Source organism: Dendrobates tinctorius, unplaced genomic scaffold (assembly GCF_039654945.1).
Source record: "Dendrobates tinctorius isolate UK_male_01 unplaced genomic scaffold, ASM3965494v1 ptg000005l, whole genome shotgun sequence".
Lineage (NCBI taxonomy): Eukaryota > Metazoa > Chordata > Amphibia > Anura > Dendrobatidae > Dendrobates > Dendrobates tinctorius.
Genome location: NW_027361673.1, coordinates 1,851,893 through 1,867,485, shown reverse-complemented (window position 1 = coordinate 1,867,485; position 15,593 = coordinate 1,851,893). Strand labels below are relative to the sequence as shown.

Genomic DNA, 15,593 nt, shown 5'->3' with positions numbered 1-15,593 from the left:
CCTGCAGGACTGGTGTATATACCCTCTGTGTACGGAAGCGTTGTATAGATTTCATGTATTATGGGAAACCGAGGATTATATAATGCTGTACAGAATGTGGCAGTAGAGGATCCATTGTCTCAGGATCAGAACAGCGCCAGCACATTGAACTCCTAACAAGTTCAACTTTTACCTGTATCTGCATTCTCAGGACATGGATTTATTTACAAACTATAGAAAACATTGACATTGGCTCCTGAACCCCAACTTATATTGTCACAGACTTTTTAATAACGTTTCTCCAGCTCCAGAAGTCCATGTAAGAACTTCCAGGCTTTACTTAGTTCATCCAACTAAAGTCCAAAATAGGAAACCACATGCATTGGTTACCATGGGCTTGATGTCACCTGACAGTACAAAGATGACATCAACCCCTCAACTATCAACCCACATGCCAAACTGCCGCATCTTATGGATGCGCCTTTTCTGGGGTGGCTGAGAGCTGATATTTTTTAGTCTCGAAGGGGGTCAATACCCATGGCTCCTTCCTAGGCTATTAATATCAGCTCACAGCTGTCTGCCTAGCCTTTTCTTGCTATTAATTACGTCTTTTTTTATTCCCCTATTTTGATAACCAGGAAAGTCTAGGTATACAGCTGTGAGTTGATATTAATAGCCTGGGAAGCTCCATGGGTATTACCCTCTTCCCAGGCTATAAATATCTGCCCCCAGGTGTCGCCTTTCCTTCTGCTGGTTAATAAAATGTGGGGGGATCCCACGCCTTTGTTTTACAAAAGGAATTTATTTACTGAAAAAAAGAAATGTGCAATAAACTACACAAAGCACTGATTATATATATCACTCACATTTTTATATATGTTTTTATCTATCTAATATCTCTCTCTCTATATATAATATATATATCTAATATATAAAGCTCAAGTGTGTGTATGTATGTATGTATGTATGTATGTATGTATGTGTGTGTGTGTGTGTGTGTGTGTGTGTGTGTGTGTGTGTGTGTCCGGGATTGGCATCCGCACCGTCACAGCTACAGCCACAAAATTTGGCACAGTCACACGTCTGGACCCCGAGAGCATCCTAGGCTATGTTGTGAGGCGAAATTTTAACCCCGCGCGTTCCAATTCACCAAACAATTTTGACCCATATCTACATAATGGGGAAAAAGTGTGTGTATCAAGCCCCTCCCCTCATTATGATGTCATAATGGTTGCCATGGTGACGCTGATGTCATCATAGGTTGCAAGCCCCGCCGCTCATTATGTCGTCATAATGGTTGACTATGGGATGGAGGATGTGTGATGGGTATATGGGCACGGGACTATGGGATGGCGGATATGTATGATGGGTATATGGGCACGGGACTATGGGATGGCGGACATGTATGATGGGTATATGGGCACGGGACTATGGGATGGAGGATATGTATGATGGGTATATGGGCATGGGACTATGAGATGAAGGATGTGTGATGGGTATATGGGTATGGGACTATGGGATGGAGGATGTGTGATGGGTATATGGGCATGGGACTATGGGATGGAGGATGTGTGATGGGTATATGGGCATGGGACTATGGGATGGAGGATGTGTGATGGGTATATGGGCAAGGGCCTATGAGATCGTGGATATGTATGATGGGTATATAGGCACAGGACTATAGGATGGAGGATAATTATAATTTGCTATAACTAACCACAGTTAGTTACTATGCCCGGGCAGCGCTGGGCTCTTCAGCTAGTGTATATATATACTGTGCGTGTGTATATATATATATATATATATATATATATATATATATATATATATATATATATATATATATATATTTTGAAGAGTAGATCCTTTGAAAAATATGTGTAAATTACATAGACAATTGCTCTATGTAAGAGCTCATGTTAAAATTGCATTGCAGTCCCGTTTTAATCGGATGTAAATCAGATGCTAGGTGTTAAAAATCGGATTGCACTTGCATGAAAATTGCATAACACTTGCATGAGACTTGTCCCACTTTTCTGGACCAAAATCAGACCGTTTTTTTCTACAGTGATGGATATGAGCTCTAAGGCCACATCTTGGAAATGGAATCCAATTTGGGCTCCACATTGTAAAAAAGATATTTGGAATTTAAAGTCAGTTCAAAAGGTGGAAACTAGATTATTACATTAATACAAGATCTCATTTATGTGTATAAATACATATGTAGTCAATGCATAGTACTGGCACATGACATCAATTTCCAGGACCTTGCAAAGGGTAATGAAACATTCACAACTCTGGCCGCAAAATAGGAAAGGGTTCTTTACAGTTAGAGCAGTCAGACTATGGAATGCCGACCACAAGAGGTAGTAATGGTAGACACTATGACCGCTTTTAAAAAAAGGTCTGGATATTTTTTAACAAAACATATCATTGTGATTTCTAAATAATGTATGCCCCCCGAAGAAGCTACGTAGTGAAACGCGCGTTGGGGTCCCGCAGCCCACTACACAGAAAGGTTGGTTCCCGGCTTCATTTCATGACTATCAGATATATTGCATATATTCCTTTTCTGGCTAAATCACTACTATTGGCAGCAGTTATATTTGGTATCAGGTTATAGCCCCGTGTCTGTGTTTTACATTGTAGATCTGACTTCAGGATCACCTTCTTTCCCTCAGACGATCAGGCTTATAATGGTAGCAGTCACATCTGATATCAGGCTAAAATTTCTTTTTCCCGGGTCTATTTTGTAGGTTCAGGTTATGGATCACATAATTATGCACTGTTGCACCTTTAAATGACTATTGAGAGATATCTGCGCCTTTTCATATATACATGTATGTATGTATGTATGTATGTATACATACACACACAGTATATTTGTTTGCACATTTTCCCTCCTCATTTTTCGGTGGGTAATTATTTTTGAATACCATTTACAACTTTTTTTTGTGCATCATATAGGGCCAATTTACAGGTATATGCAATTGTCATTATATTGCCATTTTGTATCCTCCCTTATCTGTGTGTGGTAACTAGGTCTTGCTGATTCCCTTATGTATTCAATTTTCTGACTGATTCATTATAAATTTGAATTGTAACAATAAAAATTATATATTTCATTTATTTCTCTTGGCTCCATTTCTCCTTTGGGTATATTTCTAAATAATTTAGCAAAAGAAAATGTATAATGTTGAAGATAGTTTGAACTTTATGGTCCTAGGTCTTTTTTCAACCTATATAACTATGTAGAATGTACATTAGGAAAATGCTTGAAATGCAATTCCCTATGATAATATTTTACAAGTCATTTCCTCTTCATTTTTTTTCTCTGTAAAATGCCAGTTATAAGCCAATCTCTGCATCTAAAAATTGCAAAACACTCCTGAAACACTCGCATGTTTAATCTGTATGTCTTTTGGTGCCTAAGCGAAGCCATAATGATAGGTGCCTGCTGGTCACAAGTGCAGTTATTTACCTCTATAATGAAAGTGAATTACCAATAAAGGGTTGATACTTGGTCCCAGCATCAGTAATAGCCTCTGTAGTAACCAAAACAAACTGTTATGAGGTCATAAACAAGAATCATAAAGAGGATTCCATAACAGAAGGGCGCGCTGCCACAATCAGCGCTATTAATAATGCGCCTGAGGACGTTGAGCTTGACCACCCCACGTAATGTGCCGACTTGGTGTAATTTGGAGGTTCTAGCAGGGAAAGGGGTTGCCTGCTTTAGACACCCCCAGGGCATGGGAAGGTAACAGAGGGGGTCCCCAGAACAGGATTCCCATCTGCTACCCTCTACAAAGAGCTGCTCTCCTTTGGGAGTTCATGGAAGGATCTATGACCTTAATCGGTGATAAATTGGGAGGGGATATTTATCCTATTAGGGGTCATCCATAACGAATAATCCTACTATCCAAGTGTCCAACTTCTTGAGACTCAGACCTGGATCTGTGAGGGAGAAATGATCCTGTACATCCACCTGGGAAGCAGATCAGCCAAATTCGTTCTAGCAGCCAATGTGGTGGCAGATATCGCAGCCAGATCTCTCCACAACCGGTTTATCACATTTATAGTCTATATTTGTTATGCCGTTCTCTGTAAATCTGGTAAAATGTAAAAATTGTAAAATTCTGTAGTTCCATCTATTATATTGGAACTAACTCTATAAGCCTGAGGGAAGGGCAGCCCTCCAGCCATGGTTCCCTAGAGGTTTCCACCACAGAGGTTTTTTCCACTCCTGAGTGCTGGGGGGTGACTCTTCGTGAGTCGGGGGTTGTGCCATTTTCGGTGTCATGTGAATTTAAATAAAGTTGAGAATGTTTGACACCTAATTGCAATTCTCTGTGTATTTATTTTCTGTGCTTCTGTCTGCTACATTTTATTTGGGAGTCGGGGTCCATCACATATCACTGAGTCATACGTCTTGACATCTGCCGGCCGCAGTTTTGCCCCAGGGGTTACCCCTGCTCCGGTGATTATGATGGAGAAGAGGAGACAAGCATTGCAGTACAGCACCTGTGAGTGTGCACTCACCCCCGGAGTAAGGACTGACAGTATATTACAGGATTACAGGCAGCTTCAACACCTCATTCACACAGTGAGTATTTGGGGCAGTAATCTCCATCAGTATTTGTAAGCTAAAACCAGGGGGAACAAACACAGAGAAAAATAATAACTGCATCAGTCACCTCTTCTGCGTTTTGGATCCTCTCCTGGCGTCTGATAACAAATACTGATGGAAAGTATCGCCATGTAATGTGTCCTAAATCCTCACTGACTGATCTGACAGTGTGAGTTGCAGTTAAGTAGCGGATGTTACAAGGGTTAAAGGAGTTTTCTGGTTTCAAAAGCCCCTGTCCCCTGATACCGTTTAAAAACAGACAAACTGTCCTTCCTCACCCTCCCCAGGACAGACTGCAGCATATGATCATCACCTCTATGATAACCGCCTCCCTATCCGCACCGCACTTACAACCTTACAATCAGCTGCTGGATCTGGGTGTGAGACGCTCATTTAGGCAAAGTTCTGCTGCATATTTTCATGCAAAAAAATATATATATATATATATATTGCAGCGTGTTACAGTTCCAGCAAAGTGGGTGACATGTACATAATCAAAAAGGCCAAAAAACTCATTTCACCAATAAGAAGATCCATGCATGGAAACTTGTAATGGGCGAGAGCTCGGCAGGAGCAAAGAATAGTGATCAGCATCAGAATCTTCTATCAAAGCCAAACTTTATTGCGCAAAAATAGGGAAAGGAAGACGCAACTTCATCACTAAAAACCATTAAAAAATTATGCAAACGCGTTTCAGATGACTGTCTTACACACTGCATGTTTTTGCTTCTGACATGTATTTAAATCTCTTGCCCCTCGGCCTTTTTTTTAGCACTAAAGAATGCGAAATGCTTTAAGTGTCTAAAGTCTGCAGCAATCACTTTCTCTTGCTGTTGATATGTGTTTTATTTGTGGGTTTTCCACATAGACTTTAATGAGATGCAGAAAATCTGCATATAAAAATATGTTTCTATTGCATTTCTACAGCAAAAATGGATGTAACACAACACTGTCAATAAAGCTTCATCAAAGCTCAGCAGGCAGGAAGTTTACCAGACACTGTAGTTTTATGTAAAACACAATATACAAAAAGAAACACAAGCAAAAATGAAAAAATATGCAATACAAACAAAATAAACACTCAAAAATGCAACGAAAAAACTTTACAAGTAACGGAATGGAGTCAATTGAAGCATGAAATTTTGCTGAAAATCTGCAGCGTCACAATCTCACCAAATAATCACTGTGGAAACATGGCCTTAGGCCGGGATCACACATGTGAGAAACTTGGACGAGTCTCGCACGTCAATACCTGGCACTACCATCGACACTCGGACAGGAGCGTGTGGCTACATGTATTTCTATGCAGCCGCACTCTCCACTCCCGAGTGCCAGCGTAAGTGCCGGGTATTAAGATGTGAGACTCGTCCGAGTTTCTCGCATGTGTGATCCCAGCCTTAGAGGATAATTCTGCTGAGACAGAGGATTACAGACAAGTCTTCTGCCAACGGGAGAGAATTTCTGGTCTGAATTATAGGAATTCTGCAGCTGAAAAAAAAACCCCAACAAAATATTTTGATATACCCCTTAGATCTTGCTTCAGGCTGATTTCTGTGGAAAAGGTTTAGTTATTATACCTGTAATGAGGGCTTTGGCTGCCACCACTGTGAGCGAGAATGGGAGCTGGATGTGGCTCATGACCCTCAGAGCTGAATGTGGCTCTCACGGTCAGAAACGTTGGGGACCACTGCTCTATAGTGTAGTGTGCGCTTGTTTTTTTGGCTAACTTCAGGGAAGTGCAGTGAAGCGTGTGCACTAAAGTCAGATGATCTTTCACATGTCAAAAGTAAAATAATGTCCGCCTCTTTCAAACAAAGCAGAACTTTAAACCTTTGAATTAAAACAGGATCCTTAAATATTTGTTTAAACCACATGTTAGCATTTCAGGACGAACAGAAATACTTTCCAGCCACCAGTATTGAAACTGCTGCAGTGAGTATGAGGGAGAACCTGTCACGGGAGGCAGACTGTTCAGAATATGAAGAATGTCTGCCTGCCTGCACATAAACTAGAAAGTTTAGCTTGTGACCAGACTACAGGCACCAATCCAACAATGTGACCTCTACTCGACTGACACAATTTACCGTATTCAAATAAATGATTCCAACCTGAATCTTTTGGACTATGATGGAAAAATTAATATGCCCCGGAATAATTGCAAGGCAAAACCCCAGGTCTGGCAAAATGTTTTAGATATGGCAATGATGGGAAAAGTATTTTTTAATGCTGCTCTGTAGAGGACTGATCTTCAAGATCATGCTTTACGTCTACCATATGATGGTGGAGATTGGAGGAAGGCGATTAAGCATAAGGAAGAGTACTGAACGACTAAACAGATCCTCAGAGCCATAGAGTATCTAAAGTTTTGACTGCTACAAAACCTGTAACAGGCCCTCCATCTTGTATTCAAAGTATTTTTATATGGCAGTGGCCCCTGACATCAGGGTCTTTGGCCCGAAATTATGGTGCTCTCAGATGGAGTAGCAGCCTGGTCACAGGTTGCCTTTAATAGCTCAAGGTTGCCAGAGTGGAAGCGATTAAGCATAAGGAAGACACAGGGCGAGGCAGGTGCGGGGAACTTTTTTCCTTGACAACCATATGTTCAAGGTTAAATTTAGTCAACTTCAAAAAGTTGCTTTTATGGAAAAAAAAAAAAAAAAAAAAAGACGAAAAGAAACATAACATTTAAAATGAAGGAAGATGGATTGAAAAATATTTGTGTATTAATATGTATACATCCTCAGGAGGTAAGTTTAGTTTGTGACCTTAATGGTTTTCTTACCTGCATGTTTTCACGTAGGTCTGTGGCATCTCTTATAGGCTGAATGGCATTTTTGAAAATTTCATCAATGGACTTTATCAGTAATGTCCGCATTGATGCATAATCCCTGGACTTCTTCGCTTTCCTAACGGACAGACCGCGTTTATGAGGTTTTCCTCCACCCCTGCGATTTGTAATAGCTACATGGACAAATAAAGAGGCATGAGCCAAAACATCTCCAGTTAAAGATTGTAGAGGAATATGTCTGTAGCCAGGTTGGAGACACTCAAATGGGATGGTATACTGCCCGATAAACTCATCTCCGATGTAGTCATCATCAAGCACCACAAAGCGAACCATTGTTAGTTCTGGAAGATTAATCTGAAACTCAAAGCTTTCATCGAATATTGGATTGTCTCCATTCTGATGTACAGTTTTTGTCCTCTGCTCTGCACAGTCTGCAGGTATTCCGTGAATTTCAACATAGACATAAGGATCCACAACATCTCCTTTAGCTCCTGACCCTTTAGGTTTTGGAAAATTCTGACCACTTATTATTTTAATATGAAGAAGCTGAGGAGATACTCCAGGCACAGAATCTTTTGTGTTTGCACTAAAAAAAGAGACCTCCTCACGCATTATGGCCGGTCGTAGAACAAATCCACAGTTTCCATTCTGTCGAAACCAGCCGATGTTAAGATCCATCATTAAACCTGGAGTCTGAAAGTTCATAGCAACTATTTGGCAACCACATTTCCAATAATCTTGCGGGTTCATGTTGCTGGAGTCTATTCTCATTGGACTTGGGAATATTCGAGACAGAAACTTTTTGTTATAGTTAACAAAATCACCAGGACTATCATTGGCATATTTGCCAGCTGCCACTTCATTGAAGGAGCACACTTCCCAATATTTCTGGTTCTGGAAAGATGTCTGGAAATCTGTGAACTGAACAGACTTACAAAGGCTAACAAGGTCAGACAGCTCTTTGCAAAGCTGTATTCGCTTCAATGGGACTATATTTTGCTGCCCTTCTCCTTTCTCTACCCTTTGCGACATTTCTACACCTTCATCTTCATCCGTAACATCTCCTTCAAACCCCGAGCACTCAGGGGGTAGTTTTTTAGTCTTTATTAATATTTTGCCTTTTAAAGTGTCAGGAGACGGAAGATAGCCATCTTCTGCATTTGGTGGAGTGGTATAAAGTTTATCTCCTAGGATTTTTTTCATGTGTTGAACCATGACTTTCTGCTGCTTGACTGAGCAATGGTTTTCCAAGCAAAGAATCAATGGGAACTCCGATGCATGGAAGACATATTTGTTAATGATGTCGATCACACTGCGAAAAACAATCTGCGTTGTCATTGTATGGCCAGTGTAAATGACAGGTTCATTATCTGGACCATCCCAGACATCCAGTTCTACACTTCTGCACCCCATTTTGAGAGCACGAATATACCCAGTAATATCTGAAGGACCCCTAAATTGATCTTCTATTAAATATGTATTATGGGATGAATTTATATAATAGTGGGATAAAGGTTGTGACATATCTTGGCAAACTTTTTTGTGTTCTGGATCGAAAATACAACTATCTGGAGACATAAGATAATTTGTAAAGCCATCCAACGACAGGCAACCTTTCTCTTGGCCTTTAGATGGTTCATACTTCTTGATAATGTCAAGGCTGATTTCTTCCGTTACCTGTGCAACACCTTGCTCAGCTTCCAAGAACATCATGAGGTCCTTTGTGTCCAAATATTCCTTATTGCTGGAGAACTGCACTAGCAAAAAGTAAATCTCCGGTCTAGTGCAAAGTTCATGGAAAACTTCAATAAACTCATCTTGGGTTACATCGGTGTGACTTTTATCTTTCGATTTCTGCAACTCTTTGAATTTTAATTCAATTTTGCCGCTTTTAAGACCTGGATTTAATCTCTTTATAAATTGCACAGCTTTACATAATGGTACCTGTCCTGCATTCTCCTCATCTACTTCCCTGAACATTTGAGAAAGCCATGACATCCGCATGTTATCCTGGAAACTTTCAATCATGTCAAGAGTATGCTTCCCGTATGAAATTAAATATCGTAAACCTGTTACCCAAATATTGGCAACATCAGCAGAGTTTGCAACAAGATCTAAGGATTCATAATTATCGCCATATATTATAGAAAAAGCACAGTCTTCTGAAATCTGGTCATAAATTCCATTGCTACGAAAAATATCTGTATTTTTTCCAGTTCGGACCTCTTTTACAGATTTAATGTCTATTTTTGCCTTTTCAGAATCTTTCTTTGAAGGCTCCCACCTCAAAGATTGCATATCTGCATCCAAAAGAAAGTATCTGTGATAGATCCTAGAGTTGGAGCGGACTTTTTTCAGTTCTGATCCTTCAACCATTGAATTGATGCAATCGCTTGCGCTGCTGATCTTTTTCTCGGCTGGCATACTGCTGAATGATACGGTCTTCTTTCGTTCTCGCTTCTGCTTTGTGCCGTCCTAGAAATGAAAGTTATAAAAAAAAAAAAAAGATTACTTACAAAAAAGAAACAAAGAAAAAAAAAAACACAAGATAAATAATGAAAACAAAAAGTTTGCAAGATAGGAATTCCTTTTTTTCTTCTAAGAACCTGTTCTCTGCCGCTTCTTCAAAATATGCTTAACACAAGAATTCCTCAAATTAATAGATTACTGCAAAGGCAAAATGAGTCATAGTAAAAGTACTATTTTTAAAGGGGTTTTCCAGTTTCCAGTTGATAAAAGCAGTGGTACTTGCAGTCCCCCTGCTTCCAGCACAGACTCTCTGCTGCTGTTCCCAAGGATGGTTTACAGGCTGCATCGGTAACTTCACAATGACAGCGCATGTCACCGGTGCAGCCAATCATTGGGTTTATTGACTAGCTGCCTACATCTGCAGCCCACGCTACATTGGCTGTATTGGTCACGACATCACCACCACCACCACAGTCTGCAAACAGGGGAAAGTCAGAGCTGAAGCTGGTCAAGCAGAATAAGGACAATTTTGTTAACGTTAGCCAGCGCAAGCCTATTGGTTGAAGTTACTTTGGAGAGGAAAATGCTTTAAAAGACACTGGATAGAGAACTTGAGGCATTTTACAGGTTTATTTATCCACATCTAATATTAAGTCATATAAAATAACCTACATTTCCAATAGAGGAGAACTTCCTACACACGTTTGCCTTAAAAGAAGATTTCCTATGCTAGATATTTTGGCACATGTAAGGATGGCCTCTTCACTCACACCACTGTGAAATAGATTCAAGTCCCAGTGGTGGAACACATATTTTGACAGGCTATACCAAGAATGTCTAACCAGGGAAACACCCCTTTAAAAAACAAAACTCTCCAACACTTCACATAGGGAACAAAGATAGTAATCAGCACAGGTGTGTAATAGGTGCTTTGCAACAGTATTTTTATGCCTTAGTGCTCGTGCACACGACTGTAACAATCAAACAAGTGCATCCCGGTGGTTTTTGACGGATCAGACTCGTCCCAGTGTTATTCAATGAGGGAGTGCACATATCCGATTTTTTTCCTCAGACTAAGAAGTATGCACAAGTAGCCTCCGATAATTATAATTGGATGGCACTCGGCCATTGACGTCTCTGGGTTCGTGGAAAACATCAAACTGCAGTCGGATGACATTAGACTGAATGAAGAAACTTTTTTTTCCTCTTTCTCCACATCTCTGAAAATCTGACTGACTGCACTATGATGTATGATCAAACGTCTGATCAAAGTCTGATCATAGTGCAATTATCATAATCGGCCAGATTCTCTCAGTTGACCCTTGCCTTAAAGTGATTGTCACATCCGGGCAACCCCTGTCCTTTTAACCTATATGAATATGGAGATGTCCTTTTGGTCACCCTTGTATGAACCAATAAAAATGGCTTCTATATAAAACGCCATTACATGAATAGCTGGGAGCATCTTACCATGACAAAATATGCTGTTTGCTGAAAGTCCTAATACCCTGACCCGCAGCGAACAGTCAAGTCACACTTGAAAGGGATGCAATTTAGACAGCTCCCTTTAATCAGAACATTTCCCAGAACAAATAGTAATTTATGAAACTATTTAGCAACTGTAAAATACATGTAGCCAATGATACAAAAAAGTACAGATCACAGCAAATTATGCTTTCAATCAAATGTGGGTTTTAGCTGAGGTGGCTTTTCTAAATCTGGTCGCAGACATTTAGGAGACCACAAGAAAGTTCATCAACTCTGTCAAACCAAAGTATGGCATGTAATATTTCAGAATACTTTGAAAATACACTTGGAGGCTGCAGCTGTCGGCCTAGGTTGGAGCCAGGAGATTTAGTATTAACATAGTGTGCTGTGACTGGGCTCCATAAGCTAATTCTGAGCCAACTAGAAAGTTAAAAAAGGACAAGGACAACAGAAAGAACACTTAGAAGAATGTACACCTTACCAACTAGATCTGTATGCGCTTCTAAACTCAATTTTTGGGGGAGTTTTAAACCATAAATGTTAGTTGTAAGGCAATTTTTGAGTATCTCGATATCTCCAAAGACCTGTGATGTTCACCTGCTCTTGACTGTCCAAACCTCGTGATAGTCCGTGACATTTGGGAACTCATAAAGGCCAAATACAATGAGCTGGATGTGCTGCCCCTATCAGCCAAGTACTTGCAACATTACACAAGTGAGAGATGCTGAATACTTTGATGCTACTTTTAGACCTCAATTTGGCACATTCATTCGAAACTAGAGACAACCTATAAGCCATCAATGCTTTAGATGGCAATGTCAGCAGAGACATGATAAGAAAATAGCGTCGCTTGTTCTAAGTTATTTCATTATGACAGGTCTCTGGTCTGCACATTTGGCTGCCATACTATGCTCCATGGAAAGATAATCTGCACAGAACTAAGAGGAAACACAGATATGATAGGGCAGACTGTCACACACTGATTAATGGCTTGTATGTAGGTTATACAGCCTTTTACACTGAAAGAGAAATTCTGTTACATAATAACTAATATTTGTATGTAAAATGAATTGTACCATCTGCGGACATAATTAATCTCATTATGATGGTAAAATCTATAAATCTACTTTCAAGGGTATGTTACCAGAAAATCTACAATTCATTTGTTAGTACAGGTCAGGTCCCAATTACATCACTTTTTCTTTCAATTTAGTTTAGTGTATACACTGATAAAAGCTCCAGAAGTACAGAACACGCAAACTGTGCCCATCGGTGGTGGAAATAGTCAACTTTTGGCCACCATCTTTCTGTCAGTTTACTGCAAGAAAAACAAAAAACAAAACATGCATAACAGGCTACACTATTAAATCCCAAGCACTGCAATAAAAAAATAAAAAAGTACACAGCATGGGAAACCATTTTTTTAAATGGTAATGTATGAATGAAATCCACAAAATAAGACAAAAGGCATCACAGAGTAACGAGATGAACATATGAGAAATTTTGAGGCCTAGTAGAGTGTCTGCAACTAGGCACCACTATCTGCTGGTCACATGTTGTAGGACAAGAGAAAGTAACAAGAACTGCAACAGGAAGAACTGTAGGATGAAGCACATGGTTCCTGAAGGGAAGACACTTGAGAAGACACCAGGTTAGATGACAGCTGTGACGCAGTAATTATAAAAGGTTTGGCGGGCAGAGAATGGGAGGAGTCGGCACCTGGACCTGTGTTGGGACGGATATGTGATGCAACGGAGTTTTCTTGCAGCCGCCATTGCGGGTGACCAGATCTGAGTGAGGAACCGAGTAACCAGAACAGAGTAAGAAACAGAGTAAGAAACAGAGTGACCAGAACCGAGTGACCAGATCTGACTCAAAAGCAGAGTAATCAGATCCGAGTGAGGAACTGAGTGACCAGAACCGAGCAAGTTCCATTGTTGGTTTTACCCGTTGATATTGTGCCGCAGACACCACATATATATCAGTGTTAGTCAAATAAATATCTGTTGACAAAGTTACTACTGAGTCCTGAAAGATATATACGAGTTGCCGCTGTCGATCTATACTTGTAGCTTTATATATTATAGTTTATAACATTTAAGTTTACATTTGGGAGAGTCACATTCACACATGCCCTTTGGCTCGAATTGCTAACTGTGGGTAAAGGGTATCCCCTATCATTACCATAGGTGCATGTTTCACTTTCTGGACTCCTCTCTATCAGGCAATTATTGTATATAATTTTGATAAGCCGGAAATGTCTCAAATGATAATACCCCTCTAGGTTTTATTGCAGTCCATGGGAGTGATTCAACATGACATAGGGCTCTCAGACCTGAAAAGGTTGTGCAACCCTGGTTTAGACCAATTCGCTATCTACCTTTAAATGTCAAGTGAATTGGATGCTGGTGCTCCTTTTTATTTTCCTATTGTACGGCATCCATCTAAGACATCCATTAAACACATAAGTATATTATAAGCTTTTCATGACATAGACATTTATTAAATGTCATTATTCCTTATGGACGACGGATGTATGTGGCAGATGTGCAACATCTGAATCCGTCTTAAAAAGCTATTAAAAAAGCTTATGATGAATATTATAAACGGGTCTAACATAGCGCATGAGTGAGTGACGAATGCCACTGCTAGGGCTCAGTCATGGTCTCTTTTTAAGGCATATGTTGGGAAATTCTTCCTAGTATACACTGTATGCTAAATGAAACCTAAGACTACATGTGAATAGGGTATTATGGCTTCTATGCTTAGTAGCACCTACACAGTATACTCCCAACTTCTCCTATCTCTTATAATACCAATAAATGCTGAAAGGGAATCTGTCACTTCATTTATGCTGTCCAAATCACAGGCAGTATGAATAAAAGTTTGGCTGGATAAATACAACTAGGCATGTTTTTCTCTGAAACGCTCCGATGTTTCAGAGAAAACATATTTTGAAGAGTTAACCTCCCCCTATGTCGCTCTAGTTGATTGACAGGCCTGTCCCTAGTACGCACATATGGGAGACCTGTCAATCAACTAGAGCAGTGCAAATAAAGCCACCCAGGGCGGCGCTGGACTTGTCTCTTCAGTCCAGATGGTCCCAGGGAAAAGTCTTAGTTACTCACCGGTTAACGGTATTTTTCGGAGTCCATGACAGCACCACATGAAAGAGGGGATCCGCCCTTCAGGAACAGGAAACCTACAGATACAAAAGGGCGGCACCTCTCCCACGCATCAGTTGGATTACAGAGCACAGAGGACCACAATGGTTAATAGCATAACTTATATACAATACTATACACGACTATTTAAATTACCCGTGTACGTATAAGAGGAAGGAGTGCACACCCAAAATAGACTAAAAGGGAGGGAATATACGGGTGCTGTCATGGACTCCGAAAAATACCGTTAACCGGTGAGTAACTAAGACTTTATCGGTCGTCCATGACAGCACCACCTGAGAGAATTACAGAGAGTAATAACTATTTAGGGAGGGACTACAGCCTGCAGTACCCTTATACCAAAAGAGAGGTCTGTGGAAGCACCCAGGTCTAGCCTATAATGACTATAAAAGGTGCTCGGAGAGGACCAAGTAGCCGCCTTACATATCTGGTCGATGGAGACTTCTGATCTCTCGGCTCACGAGGTCGCCATGGCTCTGGTGGAATGCGCCCTCAGCTTCCCATGTGGCGACCTGCCTTTTGAAGTGTATGCTACAGAAATTGCTTCTCTAATCCACCTGGCTAGTGTATTTTTTGACACTCTACAACCTTTCCTAGGGCCTTGGTGGGAAATAAATAGGGCATTATCTTTCTTCCAAGGATCGGTAGCTGCCAGATATTCTATGAGGCATTTCCTAACATCCAGGGTATGTAGTTTTTCTTCCTTCTCATTAGCTGGATTAGGGAGGAAGGATGGAAGGACTATTTCCTGAGTCCTATGAAAGTTAGAAACCACTTTAGGTAAGTACGCCGGATCAGGTCTGAGTATTACCCGTCCTAACCTGTATATAAGGAGGACGCCTAAATAATGCCTGGATGTCGCTTACTCTGCGAGCTGAGGTTAGAGCTACAAGGAAGGCTACTTTGAGGGACAGATTTTTAATGGAAGCTGATGAAATAGGTTCGAATGGAGCTTCCGTCATGGCCGTAAGGACTAGATTCAAGTCCCATGGCATGAATCTATCCTTCACTACTGGCCTGGACCTACCTGCTGCCTTAATGAACCTACTGATCC

The 15,593-nt window shown here is 40.5% G+C and overlaps 1 protein-coding gene across 2 annotated transcripts in view; it reads right to left on the bottom strand.

The window, feature by feature from the left end:
* Nucleotides 1-15,593, bottom strand: part of PLCL2 (phospholipase C like 2) — a 244,775-nt gene that overhangs the window by 88,851 nt on the left and 140,331 nt on the right. For both annotated transcript variants that reach the window (XM_073568069.1, XM_073568076.1), the window contains exon 3: nt 7,392-9,872. In XM_073568069.1, the coding sequence (XP_073424170.1) occupies nt 7,392-9,872 (2,481 nt within the window). The remainder of the gene's footprint in view (nt 1-7,391; nt 9,873-15,593) is intronic.